Below are 15,307 nucleotides of genomic sequence, written 5' to 3'. Positions count from 1 at the left end.
TTAAGCCATATCTTTAAATAAGTAAAGTTCATGAAGTTTTCTGAGCTGCCATGACACAAAGAAAGTGGAGTGTTTCACCCTGAAAGGATGAAATGATGCTCTGCCTTTGTTGTCAAGTTCAAACATAGGCCTTAAATAAATATGAGCCACTAATAAGCGTGACATAATTAATAATTTCAAACAATAAAGCATATTGGGTGAGTGACCCAGATAACAATAATTTATGAGCACGCAATAAAGTGGACCTGTTAGAACCCCTTTGACATTTGTCCCTTCAACAATAAATGATTATATTGTGTCCCATGCACTAAACAGTCCCACTTAATATTGTTAAATCATTGTTTAAATAGAATAAGCAAACATGCCTGTGCTTTATTTTGCAACCTGTAACATACAAATAGCAGAGGAAGACGGTCGATTGGAGGTGACCTGTAAATGTCACATAGTGACTGAGGAAGGTGTTTCACCTTATGAGATGACAGTGTGGTCCGAGATTGAGCTGCATGAGCTAAATGACTATATACAACGTTGCCTATTTTTATTTCAAGGCTTAAAGGACATGACTGAGCATGAAAATGATCCAAATTGGGAGCCCACAGAGGCCGCCCACTTTGCTCAGGCTATGATAGAGTCGGTACTAGACGGTTTTGATTTTGATATGCTTGCTTGGGAAATAATATAATTATCTGTGGAGATGTCTCCAAGCGATTAGTAGATTTAAAGGAGACAAATGTGTGCTTGAGAGTGCGTGGTTGAAATTGTGTGTGTGGGTGTGTGTTTGAAAGGCTTTGAAACATAGATTTGATTTGAATAAAGCTAATCACAGTACTATGGTTTGGCATTGAAGTAGAGCGAGCTGTACAGCTAATTATTGAGGAGTTTGGAATTAATTGGTCCATTGCTCCCTCGCTCGGTAAACAACACAGTGAATTTGTTAGTTTGTGAGCAAACATGATATTGCTTTGGAGCAATTTTCTGTGAAAAATTTAAGGCTGTGTGAATGCATTTGAGCTGTGTTATTGTTTTGTGCCCCAAAGTTAATATGCAGTGTGTATGAGTTTATAACATTTATGTTCCAGAGTGAAAAGTAGTTATTAAAAGTGAATAATGAAAGAGGCTTGGTTAAGTCTTGACACACTGCGTTGGCTGTGTGTCTTACCAAGCAGATTACAAGGAGACAGTGACCCTGGGAGGAGCGAAAGTATTTCTGAAAGCTAACAGGCAGACATTGCGGAGTGATCCAGAAGGAGGAGCCGTAAAACGTCACAAAAAAGGGAGGTAAGCTTGTGTTTTAGGATAATGGCTGACGGCCCGAACACGACACCTACTGGGCACAGAGGCTATAAGCCTCTAAAGGAGCAGCAGCAACAGTTAAAAAAAGCTATTCGCTTAGCTTCCCCTGGATCAACAAAGTTAGCTGAGAAGGAAGGCAAAGCAATGGAAGCTGAGCTAAACAAGCTTATTGCTTCCCAACAGAGAGGGCTGGATGACAAAATAGCCCTAAGTCTTGTGCTCAAAATAGAAGGAGAGAGATGTGAGCAGCAATTGGAACAACTGCAAGCCGAGGCAGAGAAACGTTCAATTAACTGGAAGATTAAACAACAAATCAAGAAACTACAGCAAACTCATGCAAAGTGTTGCAAGTGGATGTTCTTGTGGAATGGAGCATCTTCCTGGATGGAGGAGGATGACACACCTGAAACAGAAGATATGGAAAGCATAATGGAGGCTTTGAAACAACTGAAAGACCAAAATAAGAAGCTGGAAAACCAAATGAAGAACTGGATTCCAAAACCAGGAGATGCTAACAAGTATCACACAGCAGAGATTCTTCCTTGGGCCACGTTAACATCTAATGCCGTAGGACGACAATATGTCATGCCTGTAATGACCCTCAGAGGAGGACAAGTTCAAGGCCCCGATGGACAGACGGCAGTGGTTGTGGGAGGAGTAGCTGATGTTGAATACACCAGAGCACCACGGGTGCTTCATAATGAAGGGCCTATGACAGTTAAATGTCAGTCCCTGAATGGGGAAGGGAAAGAGATAACATCAGCCGCAGAGGAAGGCTTGCCTTTGCCTTCTTGTTCACATGAGGGAGGAGATAGGCCAAAAGCCGAAGCATCAAGAGAGAGCCTGCCAGACCAGACTGGAGAAGCGAATTGGACCCCAACAAACGAGGAAATGATTTCACCGGTGGAAAGGATGGCACAGCCGGCTTTCATCGGACTGCCAACACCAGCAAGAGAAGAGCAGGCCCAAACCAGGTCAAAACACTCCAAAGCAATGGCCAAGTCAGACACATGGGCAGGAGAAGTATTCGGACGAATGCTTGAAGCCCCGCAAGGGCTATTGGAAGTATTAAATACACTGAAGACCGTAAAGGACAAAATGACCAAAAGCATGGCAGAAGGGGAGAGCGACAAAGATTCATCTACCACAGAGGAGGAAGAAGATGACGAAGATAACCACAGAGGAGGAGTCGCGTCAGAACCAAGTATAGCCAGGAATCTTAGGTCAAGACAGGTGAAAAAAGAGCAGGGACAGAGAAGGCCTATTTTTAAGAGTTCAAAAGGCAAGGGAAAATTGGGACAGTGTAAAACTGTGACCAAAGCAGAAAAAGCTGCGGGTACTCATTATAATTTGCCTTTAGTGGCTGGTGCAAAAAATGAACCAGTGTACCGCGCATACAAAGTAAGAGATTTGGAGGCATTGGTTAAACAGCTTCCACCTATAACTGGGGGAGGAGCAAGGTGGTTGCGTGAATTAGGCAGACTAACAGAAGGAGAGGAGCTTGCGATTGGCGATTTTCGCGCCATTTCTGCGCGGTGTATGCTCGGTGGTGGGCTAGCAGATGTAGAGGCTATAGCTCGCACAACTCGCCATGCAAATGATTTGCCTTATCATGAAGTGCAATGTGCTTTGTCTGACGCAGTCCGTGAAAAGTACCCAACCCCTAATACAGGAGCCATACCTAAAATAATTTGGGACCCCCAAAACACACCTAGAGAGTTTTTAGAAAAAGCCAGAGATCAGTGGTTGTTAGAAACAGGTACCCATCCGGGTAGAGAAGGTGAGCATCGGGCGTGGTTTCGCTCAGCGGTGCTGGCAGGGCTGCCAAACCAGGTCACAGAAGATCTACAGAAAAACCCAGATTTTGCCGTAGCAGATTCGGTGCAGTGGGAAAGACACGTCTCACATCGTTTGCAGCTGGAGCAGGACAGGGCGAACAAGCAGAAAAAAGAGTTGGAGGAGGCACAAGCGTCTCTACTCAAACTACAGTTGGTGGAGGCCAGAAACAAAGCCAGCGAAAAGAAAAAAAGAGGAAAAAGAAAAAACAGAAAAAATTATGATAGTTGCGACCCAGCCTGGTCCTGGGCCTGAATGGCCAGATAGTGGCCCGGGTCCCTGCACTAATGACGGATGGCCCGCCAATGCACCAAGGCAGAACCAACCCACAGGGAATTGGGGAACCGGTGGATCGTACAGAGGGCGTGGTGGCTCAGCGGGGGGAGTACAAAGAGCTCGTGACACGGGGAATCTCAGCAGTGTGCCTTGGAATGTCTGTTGGAGGTGTGGAGCAGAGGGTCATTGGAGCAGAAATTGCCCAGAACGTCGTCAGAACAATCAAAGAAGAGGCTACCAATCCCAGGCACGTGGAGCTCCGAGAGCAAGAGATGGCTCTAGGGGAGCATATCAGGCCCCAAACCCGAGTGCAGCACCAGCCGCGCAGTATCCAGTGGCTGACTGGAGGGAGGACCAGTACTGAAGGGACCCGGAGGGACCAAACAGTATGGTGGTGGCAGATCCCATGCTGTTAATGACAATAGAAGGGACAGAATTGCCCTTCTTGGTAGACACTGGAGCAACATATTCAACCTTGAGAGCAGCACCAGACAGTGCAACGTTGTCCTGCCACACAGTGAACGTGGTGGGTGTTAGATTTGTATTGTTGATTGTCATTTATGCTTAGAAATATTTACTTCTATATGCTTAGAGTTTTGTAATTAGTTGTAGATTGGTAGAGGTTTTGATCCTTGATAGTCTGCAAACTTTGTGTGTATTAGACAGCACTTTGGGAGCATGAGAGGTCATACCGTGTCTTATTGTTTTATGGTAGGATTAACGCAGTTGCGTCTGTTCTAGTCTAAGTGCTCTTTGTTTAGATGAACTGCAGGACTTCCTCACCGTGTTATCTAGGATGAACCATCTAGGGTGAGGGGGAGGCTACCCTCTTCCTGACCAAGGATGTTTGACCCTTTGATCAGCAGTCCACACACACACACACACACACACACACACACACACACACACACACACACACACACACACACACACACACACAGGCAAGGTACTCTTTGTGTGTATGTAGACGTCGTATGTTAATGAACCTATGCATATTCATGTAACCTCAATAAAAGGACAGTGATATGGGGGAACGGACGAGAGCAACTGGGGTCAAGCGAAGGAACGGCGCCTGTCCGGTTCTCTCCCGTGCACGAGAAACATGAAGAAGCTTGCCTACTTGTGTCTTGCTTTGCAGTGTAATTATATTGTCTTAACGTTCCAGCGAATAGGTTCAAGCTACAAACCTAACAGTGGGTTTTTCCGGGATCCCGACAACTCTGCCAGTGACTGACCCAGCTTTGACAAAGCTGGGCAAGCAGACTTTGAAACACAACTATGTGGTGTCATCGCAAGCGCCAGTAAATCTTATGGGCAGGGACCTGCTCGTGAAGTTGGGCGCCACAATCACATGTTCAGCAGATGGATTATCTGTGACTCTGCCAGGGGGCCAGCATTTTCCGTGCCTGGGAACAAGTTCAAAGACTCAATATCTGCTCCAAGACTGTGAAAGAGCAAAAGTCAATATCTACTGGGGGAGACTAGTGAAAGAGGATGTTCTGAGGCAATTTCAGCTGTGGAGACCCTGGATAATGAGCTTGGCAGTTTACTCCCCTCCGCGCGACCCTTACCACGTTACCCTGTTTTATGATAAAGAGAATGACGACACCTATCGTGAATTATTTCAATCTGATCTTGAAGGTCAGACGTGGAATGTGCAAACACATGACATCTACATCGGACCAGAAGGTGTAGCCGCGGCTGTGAAATTAACTGATGAACAACTGCCTTGGTACAATGTGGAAGAAAATTCAACCCCTCACATTACATTGGCGGTCCACCAGGGTCATGGTGCAGGTGATCTGGGTCCAATGGTCAGGCGAGCACTGGACGACACAGGGTGGCAAAGAACCCAAATTCCTAACTTATCTTATGCTCCAAATTGTAAAACCTATCGCATAACTTGTGCCTGTGAGGATACAGTGATCTTGGAACATAAAGAAATTTCAAAAACACATGGAGAGGAGTGTGTAGATCATCCTCACGCAGTTGCTGGACTGTCGAATCTGCCTGACAGTCTATGGTCAAAAGGGCCCACGGATGTTGGCCTAGCTAAGTGTCCTCCTGTCTTGTTCCAGCTCAAGTCACACACACCAATTAATAGACCACAGTATAAACACAAACCTGAAGCAGAGGCAGGAATTACAGAAACAATAGAAGGCCTGCTAAGGGCCGGGGTGTTAGAGCCCTCTCACTCACTGTGGAACACACCAATTCTACCAGTGGAGAAACATGGAACAGGAAAATACCGTATGGCACATGATTTGAGAGCCATTAATGAAATATTGCTCTCTACTACTGCACCGGTACCAAATCCGTACACAGCTTTATCAGCTATCACATGTGACCAAAAGTGGTTCACGTGCATTGACCTGGCAAATGCATTCTTTTGTCTTCCTCTGCATGAGTCACTCAGAGACATTTTTTCATTCACATACAGAGGCCAACAACTCAGATACACACGTTTGCCACAAGGCTTTGCACTTTCTCCAGGCATTTTCAATCAGGTGCTTAAAGAAGCCCTGTCGTCATGTAATTTGCCTAATGATTGTACATTAATACAATATGTTGATGATCTTCTCATTGCAGCCCCGTCAGCAGCGGATTGTACAGCGGCATCGTTCGTTGTGTTGAATAGGTTGGCGGAATGTGGCTTTAAAGTAAGTAAAGACAAGCTGCAGTTAGTTCGCCCTGAAGTGACCTTTTTGGGCCGGGTAATCGCACACAAATCAGTGGGTTTGATGAACACACACAGAGACCAAATTTTGACACACCCAAAACCGCGAACTGTGAGAGAAATGCTTTCTTTTCTTGGTTTAACAGGTTACAGCAGGCAGTTCATTCCGGATTATGCAGGCAAAACTGCCCCTTTAAGGGGCCTAATGAAGCAAGTTGGTGTTCGAGACTTTAAGGCTGAGTTGCCTTGGACGCCTGAAGCTGAAGCCGCATTTATTAGGGTAAAACAGGATTTGTCAAGGGCCTCAGATTTAGCCACACCCAATTATGACGAGCCATTCTATTTAGATGTTTCTGAGACAAACTCAATTATAAATGGAGTGTTGTTTCAGAAAAAAGGGGGGGGTAGAGAAGTGCTCATGTATGTTAGTGTAAAACTACATCCAACAGAAGCAAAGCATCCTACATGTACACAACATGCAGCAGGGGTTGCTAGAATTATCCAAAAAACAGCACATGTAGTGAGAGAACACCCACTAAAAATACTCACTACACATAGCATAGTGGCATACGTAAATTCACAAGCATTTTGTATGTCACCACGGGCACAACAGAGACTGAGCAAAGTCTTAGAGGCCCCAAATTTGACATTCACACATGAAGGAATTAACATGGCAGATTTAATGGGTGTAGGGGAACCACATGACTGCGCCAAAAGAGCACAGATCGAGGAAAAGATTAGAGAGGACCTGAAGGCCGAACCCATACCGGGAGCTGAGGATTGGTTCACCGATGGATGTTGCCACCGAGACGAAGGAGGACTGAAAGCAGGGTATGCGGTGGTCTGCAGAGTAGAAGGAGATTATCAGGTCAGAGAGTCAGGAAGGATTGAGGGAAAGCAGTCGGCCCAGAGAGCTGAAGTGATAGCCTTAGCTCGAGCTTTGAGACTAGCCAAGAACAGGAGAGTGAACATCTACACCGATTCGGCATATGCGTTTGGAGCAGCGCATGTGGAGCTGCCTCAGTGGAAAAGAGCAGGATTCAGAACAGCAACCAATGCACCTATCTCCCACATACATGAAATGGAGGAACTGGAAAAGGCCTTGGCTGACCCAGAGGAGGTGAGCATTATAAAATGCAAAGCTCACTCCCAAGGAACCAGTATGGTGGAAAAAGGAAACCAGAGAGCAGACGAAGCCGCAAAGGAGGCCGCAGGCTACAAAGGACAGAGACAAATGATACAGGTAACATCAGAAGAAGAGATACCTGTTGACCTGATTGAGGAAGTTAAACGGGCCCAGGAGGAGGCATCCCCAGAGGAAAAGGGGGTGTGGAAAAACAAAGGAGCCTGGCAGGATGGACATTTGTGGAGGGGGCCAGACGGGCGCCCCGTGCTGACAGCCAAAATGGCAGAACAGAAGGTGGATGAAGCCCACGGACTTGCCCACGTGGGGAGAGCCCAGATGGAAAGAAATTTGTGTCATTGGTGGCATCCTGAGCTGCGAGGAATGATAAGGGAGAAGGCCAGGATGTGCTTAATCTGTGGGGCACACAATCCTAAGCCAGCAGTAAAACCGGAAGTGGGTAAGTTTCGGCCCCCTGAGAGGCCGGGAGAGGAGATTGTTATTGATTTCACTGATATGATTGATTCCGGGCCGGGCGGTGTAAGATATTTGCTAGTGTGTGTTGACGCTTTGACCGGCTGGCCAGAGGCCTGGGCTACAAAAAAGGAGGATGCTAAGACTGTCATTAAGTGTTTAATCAATCATTACATTCCCCGTCATGGGTTCCCGAAAAGAATTAGATCAGATAATGGAACCCATTTTAAAAATCAAGATTTGGAAAAAGTAGAAAAAATGTTGGGCGTCCAGCATAAATTTGGAACGGTCTATCATCCTCAGTCTCAGGGGAAAGTAGAAAGAATGAACCTAAATTTGAAAAACAAATTGGCAAAAATCTGCGCGCAAACAGGGCTAAATTGGGTCGCAGCCCTGCCGGTTGCGTTGATGACCATAAGATGTTCTGTTAATCAATCCACAGGTTTTACACCATACGAGCTGCAAACCGGGAGACAGTTTCCGGCACCTTGGACGGTGGGCTCGGGTGAACGGGACAAAAAGGGGAACCGGTCCCACGCAGACTACTGGAACGAGCTAAAGGCGCTAGTGTCCAGTTTCACGAAACAGGCGGCTTGTAAGGGGCCCACAGGAGAAGGAGAGGTCCCGGACGCGAAAACAGTGTGGCTGAGAGTCATCAAACGAAAGTGGAAGGAGCCCCGCTGGACTGGTCCATATGAGGTATCGGCTCGGACGGCGACAGCGGTCCAACTGAAGGGGAAAGGCGACACCTGGTATCACTGGACGCAGTGCGCAGCTGCGCACGAGGGCTTGGTGAGGAAGGATCAATCTCAACTCGACGCAGGTGAAATTGAGCGGCACAATAATCCCTCACACCTGTGCAACGGACCGACCGGTAGTCTACCCGGAAGGTCAAAGAAAGAGGAGCAGACAAGGAGGAGATCGCCGCGCCAACGAAAAGGAGCGGTACCACACTGAACACCTAAAACAAGAGAGAGGCTCTGATAAAGGGCTTTGAACTTTTTACTACACCATAACATTCACATACCACCATGCCATCACAACAAGTAGACACTGGTGATGAAAGAAGAGTCTCAAAAGCCATCACAATGTTTAAAATTATTATGAGTTTGATGTTAACTATGTTGCTAATCATGGCTATTTGTTTTTTGATTTGTTTGTTGCAGACCGACCCGGGAAACCAGTCTGAGCACGGAGGCCATGCCAGTCCGGCGTTGTTTCATACACCAAGTACATCACGCGTGGTCCATAGTGATTTAAGATTGCGGGCAAGAGTGAAGCGCGAGGTCTCTGGTAAAAAGGATGAGTGTCTCAGCACATATGGTGGTTTAGAATTAGATTATGTTATTGGCTCCACAACTTCCTTTACGTTTGATCTGTGTGATGTTGTTAATTGCAGGGACGTCGGCAGTGCTTGGAGGGGATACAATGTGTGGGTCTGTTGGGATTATTCAGTGAGTACGCACTGTGAGAGGGGAAATCGTCCTTATGACAGCTGGTGCCGTAATTGGGACCAGGTAAGGGGTTACACTGGGCAAAATTGGGAACCGTTAGAATCAGGATCAGAAAACGGGCTTAAACTACAGAGGGATTTTAGCCCCTCTGGAAACGCGTTAACTTTATCATTGGGGAATTGGGATCGCAAACAATCTATGTATTTAATTTTGGGGGTGGAAATAGCGGGGGTTGATCCAAAAGGGTTAATTAAAGTTAATTTCCTAGAAAAAACTAATCGCGTACCGTCAGGTAGAGAAGACATAACAACTCGTGTGATTTCTACTCCCACCAGCTCTGTTGCATCTTTTACAGGGCAGGAGGGGAGCGGGTCATCGGAAGCTACACCAGAGGAGCACGAACCACGAGAGAGGCGAGTAGTGTCGGTGGACTACACCACCCTGAAACCTCAGGATTTGATTGAACGTGCTACCGGGTTCAGTGACAGTAACATCTGGCTGGACTGGATAGCCCAAAATGCTAGAGAACAAAAAGTGGCTAATTGTGTAGCCTGCGCTTCAGCAAGGCCGCGTTTATTTATAGAGCCTGCACCTCTGCATCCAGAGGATCAGTGGGGCTATAATTGTATGTTGCAAATAACTAGAGGAGCTGTGAATACGGGGAACTGCACTATGTTGTCCAGTCTATTTCCCCCTATTGGCAAGCTGACGCAAGTAGGGCCGTTTATGCCCCGGAAAGATAATTATACGTGCTTTAAGTTTACCACAGATAAAGTTAAATATCGGTTGGGGGAAATTGACCCCAGTTGGTGTTCGGTCACCCAGATTGGGAGGACCACCAACAATGTGAGTGATGCAGCCACCCTAATTGGGACTTGGGCTAGGAGCGGGCTGTATTACTATTGCGGGCACAGGACTCTACTGGTACGTGTTCCTCTTGGGAGCGTGGGGACGTGCGCGATGGTGAGACTAGGAGCGCCACTTATGCTAATCGGAAATAAGGTAAAATCAATTCCCTCACACAATACGCGCACTTTGGCAGCCAGGCGCAAAAGACACATTTTGAGAAAGAGAGGAATACAAAACACAAATGTTTATGACCCTAGAATGAATTCCCCCACCTGGATCGACTCCATTGGAGTGCCCAGGGGGGTTCCAAATGAATTTAAACTTGTTGACCAAATAGCAGCCGGGTTTGAAAATATTCCAATAATTTCTGCTTTCTTTCCAGTGACTCCAAACAAGAATGTAGATAGGATTAATTATGTTCATTACAATGTACTGAGGCTCTCTAACCTGACCAGAGACGGATTGGAGGGGCTAGCGGAGCAGGTGGGTCCGACCTCGTTAATGGGAGTGCAGAATAGAATGGCCCTTGACATGTTGTTAGCGGAAAAGGGGGGCGTGTGTGCTATGTTTGCGGACCAGTGTTGCACCTTTATCCCAAACAATACTGCTCCAGATGGGTCGGTAACCAAGGCTCTGGAGGGCCTAAAGAGCCTTTCTGAAACTATGCATGATCACTCCGGTGTTGGTAATCCGTTAGAAGGCTGGCTGACCTCAGTGTTCGGACGGTGGAAGGGGGTCATCGCTTCGGTCATGTTTTCTTTGTCTATTATGGTGGGTATTATGGTTATTTGTTGTTGTCTCATCCCTTGTGCCAGACGAATGTTCAAAAGTATGTCTGTGAGGGCAGTGGACCCTGGAGTCATTACTCCAATGTCCATGATGCCAATGATGCATGTGGAACTGAATGTGTAGGCCAAGGAGGGACACAACTGTTTGTGACCTCTGGATTCTCCAGAGGTCAACAGAGGGAATTGTAGAATAAGGAGGGGATGTTTTTCTCATTATCATTTAATATTTTAATATGTCATGATTAGTTCATTAGAAGTATATAACCAGCTTTGCATTAAGCATAAATTGAAGTTTTTGATCTTATATTATTCTTTGCATTACAGTGATGGTGATAACTTTAATTTGATCTTTCTTATAGGTATCAGAATAATAACATGATTTTCCATTGCAGATGTAACCATGATCATTCCATACACATTGCAGTTTGTTGCTCATTCTAGAGTTGTGCTCAAGGTAATTAAAGGTTAAAAGCTACAGCCAGCGCGAGTCTGGCTGATCTATGGAGGGCAAAGGCTTTGAGCTTGGAAGGCCGCATGCGCTTACACAGCACTTATAAGATGTCATTCTTGGTGATTTTGTGCTTAGTCATGTTTTAATATGTTTTAAGTAGAAGTAGCTGATCCAGCAATATTCATTTAATATTATATACTTGATTTAGAGCAATACACACTAATGGTCTTAATAAATGAAAGAGTCCTTGTAGCTGCCATGTTGTGTCTCAGCAGGGTACAGACGGTTCCAGGAGAAGGGGGGCAGTTAGCGTCTGCCCTCGGGAAGGAGACAATGTTATTCTTTGTGTTAAATAAAATTGTCAACATTGATTGTATTACACCTGTCACTACGCATGAGGGGGCGTTCTAATACCCTGATTTCATAAAACTATGGAAATGTGTTTTTTGAGATGAGATCTGAGACTGTCTGCATACAGTGTCCATCTCCCACGTGTGTGATCATTAAATCATCGTTTGACTCAACCCGACCGGACCAGTGTTGTTATTGTGGGTTTTTCCTCTGGTGTCCATCTCCAATATTTTTGAACCATAACAATCCCAACATTAGCCGAGACCCTAAAATTATGTATGGATGGTGCCTTCATGAGGGTTATGTTGCCAGTATATTATAATAAAGAGGGACAGAACATGAGCCTGTTTACAGCTTGACACTCTTGCCTCTAAGGGGGTTTCCATTTCTACTTAGCGCCATGCGCCACCTAGTGACATCTTGGAGTAATGTCAAAGGAATCAGTAAATAAAGACAGAATAAAGATATTATAAAAAAAAAATATTATTTAACTTGTGAATTGAATTCTGAATCCCTACTTGTGTTATTTATCAGTTAAAATCACCTTCAAGCCTCAGTCTGCCTGGGCCTTGTGTTCAGCATCATAAACAACAATCAAAGACAACAGTGCTTAAACTGAAGGTCCTGGCAGTCCTAAATATTCTGTTCTCTTTTCTTCTTCCTCATTTGAGCACCTCTTTTTTAGCTTAATTTAAAATAGTATAAAATAATAACACAATAATCAAAAAGGCCACTGCCTCACCCAGTGACTGTCAACTGATTTGAGGTCACCTTGCACAAATGATTTGGGACGCCCCTTTCTGTAGATTTGCCTTCCTGGTCTCCCCGTTTCCCACACCTTCAACTAATAATTCATCAGAGACCTCCATATAGAAGGAATAGGTGTGGGTATGATTCTCTGCGAGACCATGGTGTTATCTACTAGAGATAGACTGATCCAATATACAGCATCGGTATCAGTCTGATCCTGACCTAAATTACTGGGTCGGAGATCAGGGAGAAATAAAAAATGTAATCCAATCCTTTAAATATCACAAAAGCACCTCACAAAACTTACCACATGACATAATCCAGGTAGTGAGAAGTGTCCGTCACATGATAGAGCGAGTTACTTCACACTGAAAGCATTTGGAGCATCTGGAGTCTCAGTCTGTGCTGCCAAACCAGCATTTCATCTCCGAGCAGGCCAACCCAGACAAGTAAAGCAGGTGAGTAAGTTCTCTGAACGTTTGTAAAGCATTCCCACCTTAAGCTCAACAACCAATATACGGAGCTCCAATGTCTGTGTGTTGTCATTGCTAAATCTGACCGTACGATGGATAGACTCAAGTTTTACAAAAAGCAGTGTTGCAGGCTAAACAGTTTTGTGGTTCTAAAATAAATTTATGAAAAACACAGTTTTGTATAGAAATTACACAAAATTCAGGACATCCATCTTGATAAAAGATGAGTGTCATGAAGCTGTGTCTGCATTTATTTGCACTGCTTTCCACTCTGGATGTCTTGCTTATGTTGAGCTGTAAGTATAAAAGGGTCCATTCTACAATCAGATTTTTTTAGGTTGTTGAATAGAAACATTAATTTGTACTGATATTGCGCTTATATATATATATATACATATATATATATATATATATATATAACATATATATATACACACATATATATATATATATATATATATATACTTATAAATACTTATAATACTTATAAATATACTTATTTTTTCAGAACCAGAGTTTTTTAAATCTGCATAAAATTGCATTATAAATTACTTTTTATTATTACTTTTATTACTTTAAATACTTAGGTTTAAAGTTCTGCTAAAAGTTAAAATAAAAAGATCAGTATTGCTGAACTGCAAAATATTTTGGGTGCAGTGTATTTTTTGCATACATATATAATAGAGTAGCTTTAGTGTTTTTTGTTTGGTCTTTTTAAATTTGAGTACTAACTTGTACAAAATACAGCAAGACATTAAAAAACAGTTTTATTGATTAGAAAATACACTAAATCGAATTCATATCGGTATTGGCAGATATCAAAATTTATGATAGCGGTATCGGACATAAAAAAAGTGGTATTGTACCATCTCTTCAAAATACCATCAATTATTTAATATATTGTCAATGCCCATTCACGCCTCGTGTCAAGACAAAAACTGAGTAAATAGAACTGTTTAGAAAATGGTTGTAAAATTGTGGTGAGCTATGTGTAAGGCAAATGATATACAAGCGTTTGCAAAGCTTTGAGTGCTTCCAGATGCAACTCCAGTAATTGCATGACAGAAGTTAGAGCTAAGACCCAGTTTGGCTTGGAGTTGACCAAATTAGGCAGAAAGACATTAAGGGATTCATTATGTTGCTTTCAGCATCTCTGTTACCACGTTACTGTTTTCTAAGAGACATGTTTTTGAATGTGCTGCATGAAAAACGTTTGCTGTGTGTGTGTGTGTGTGTGTGTGTGTGTGTGTGTGTGTGTGTGTGTGTGTGTGTGTGTGTGTGTGTGTGTGAGGGCATTTTCTTCTTTGTCTGCAAAATTAATCACATAAAATTGAGCTGTTAATATCACAAATGCCTTTCCAATTTGGTAATAGAACAGACTTAATTTCTTCTTCACATATCCAAAACACATCTGCTAGTGGATAAGGTCCATTTGTTAAACTATAAACATTTAACCATTGGGAATAGGATTTATTATGACCTAATATATATACACCCCGCCCCATTTTTGGCAGGTCATACATGTTCTCACATATTCTTTTGCTGAAGTTTCAAAATTTATAGTGTAGAATTGCCGGTTTATCATAAAGACCATCCCTCAGAGTATCCCTCCTGATGAGCCATGGCTCAAAACCATGCCTCACTAGAGCGGCTGTTTTGTGTAATGACTTGGGAAGAATGGGTTTTCCTGCTATTTTCACTATGTCATCAGTGTCTAGTACTGCTCCGTGTTTTGCTTCTGTTCTCTTGGTGATGCTGCTTTTTGTTCGCCCTGCAGTACAGATAGTGGACTGGTGTGGTTTTCATGAGTTGTTAGTAAGACTGTGGTTGCTATAGCTGCTGCTTTTGCAGCTTTGTCAGCAAAATTGTTTCCCTTTGTAATTTCAGAGTCATCCTTCTGATGTGCTGCACATTTGCAAATTGCTAAATGTCGCATAACATGAGGAGTTTCCTCCCATGTAAACAGATGTGTGCCATGATAAAACCTTCCTCCACACTAGAAATAAGAAACTGATTTCAACCCTCTGTTACATTTTATTCTCTTATTTTATAATCCACTCATTTTTCCAAATCTAGTATCAATCAACTAATTTACATATTAGCTCATAATGCGCTACGTTGACAGGTCAACAGAAATGCACGTTCAAAATATTATCACAAAAGAGAATTTCCTTCATACAGTAAATTACTTGTGTTGCATCAATCAACCAGAAAGCATTTCACAATTTATTGTATTACCAACTAAATGTATTGTCTGATTACTGCTGGGTCATACCAGACTCTCTTTGTCTTTATTTTTTCTTTTCTGTTTTCACAAACGTTTCACCTATTATCAAGCTGAAGAGTTAAATGTCAGCAGTGGATAAATTCAACATTTGATAACAAAACTCTGTTAAGTCTTTCCTGCTTTAACACCAATGGGAGATATAGGCGCATGTATAGTGTGTGCTATAGTGTAAGCTGTTCTTCATTGCATGTAAGTGTATTAGTACGCTTGCATGCAGGACCTGTA

At 43.7% G+C, this 15,307-nt stretch overlaps 3 protein-coding genes across 3 annotated transcripts in view; all 3 read left to right on the top strand.

The window, feature by feature from the left end:
* LOC309701829 (butyrophilin subfamily 3 member A2-like) overlaps nucleotides 1-15,307 on the top strand; it is a 329,790-nt gene that overhangs the window by 241,868 nt on the left and 72,615 nt on the right. The gene's annotated exons all lie outside the window — the stretch shown is intronic.
* Nucleotides 6,585-9,531, top strand: LOC309693172 (uncharacterized protein). The gene is made up of 2 exons (XM_082512184.1): nucleotides 6,585-7,665; nucleotides 8,122-9,531. The coding sequence occupies exons 1-2, from the start codon at nucleotides 6,675-6,677 to the stop codon at nucleotides 8,634-8,636; spliced, it is 1,506 nt and encodes a 501-aa protein (XP_082368310.1). The 5' UTR covers nucleotides 6,585-6,674; the 3' UTR covers nucleotides 8,637-9,531.
* Nucleotides 8,711-15,307, top strand: part of LOC309703151 (uncharacterized protein) — a gene marked incomplete at its 5' end in the record, with an annotated part of 26,707 nt that continues 20,110 nt past the window's right edge. The window contains 3 exons of the mRNA XM_082527861.1: nucleotides 8,711-8,725; nucleotides 8,846-8,972; nucleotides 9,489-9,620. Of these exons, the coding sequence (XP_082383987.1) occupies nucleotides 8,711-8,725; nucleotides 8,846-8,972; nucleotides 9,489-9,620 (274 nt within the window). The remainder of the gene's footprint in view (nucleotides 8,726-8,845; nucleotides 8,973-9,488; nucleotides 9,621-15,307) is intronic.

The sequence above is a fragment of the Aulonocara stuartgranti genome, assembly GCF_965226115.1.
Source record: "Aulonocara stuartgranti genome assembly, chromosome: 3".
Taxonomy (NCBI): domain Eukaryota; kingdom Metazoa; phylum Chordata; class Actinopteri; order Cichliformes; family Cichlidae; genus Aulonocara; species Aulonocara stuartgranti.
This window is presented reverse-complemented; position numbering and strand designations above follow the sequence as displayed.

Coding starts and splice junctions, on each gene's coding strand:
- LOC309693172 (XM_082512184.1), top strand. CDS start 6,675: ATGTCACCACGGGCACAACAGAGACTGAGCAAAGTCTTAGAGGCCCCA. Junction 7,666..8,121: donor AGCAGTAAAACCGGAAGTGG/GTAAGTTTCGGC, acceptor ATCAATCCACAG/GTTTTACACCATACGAGCTG.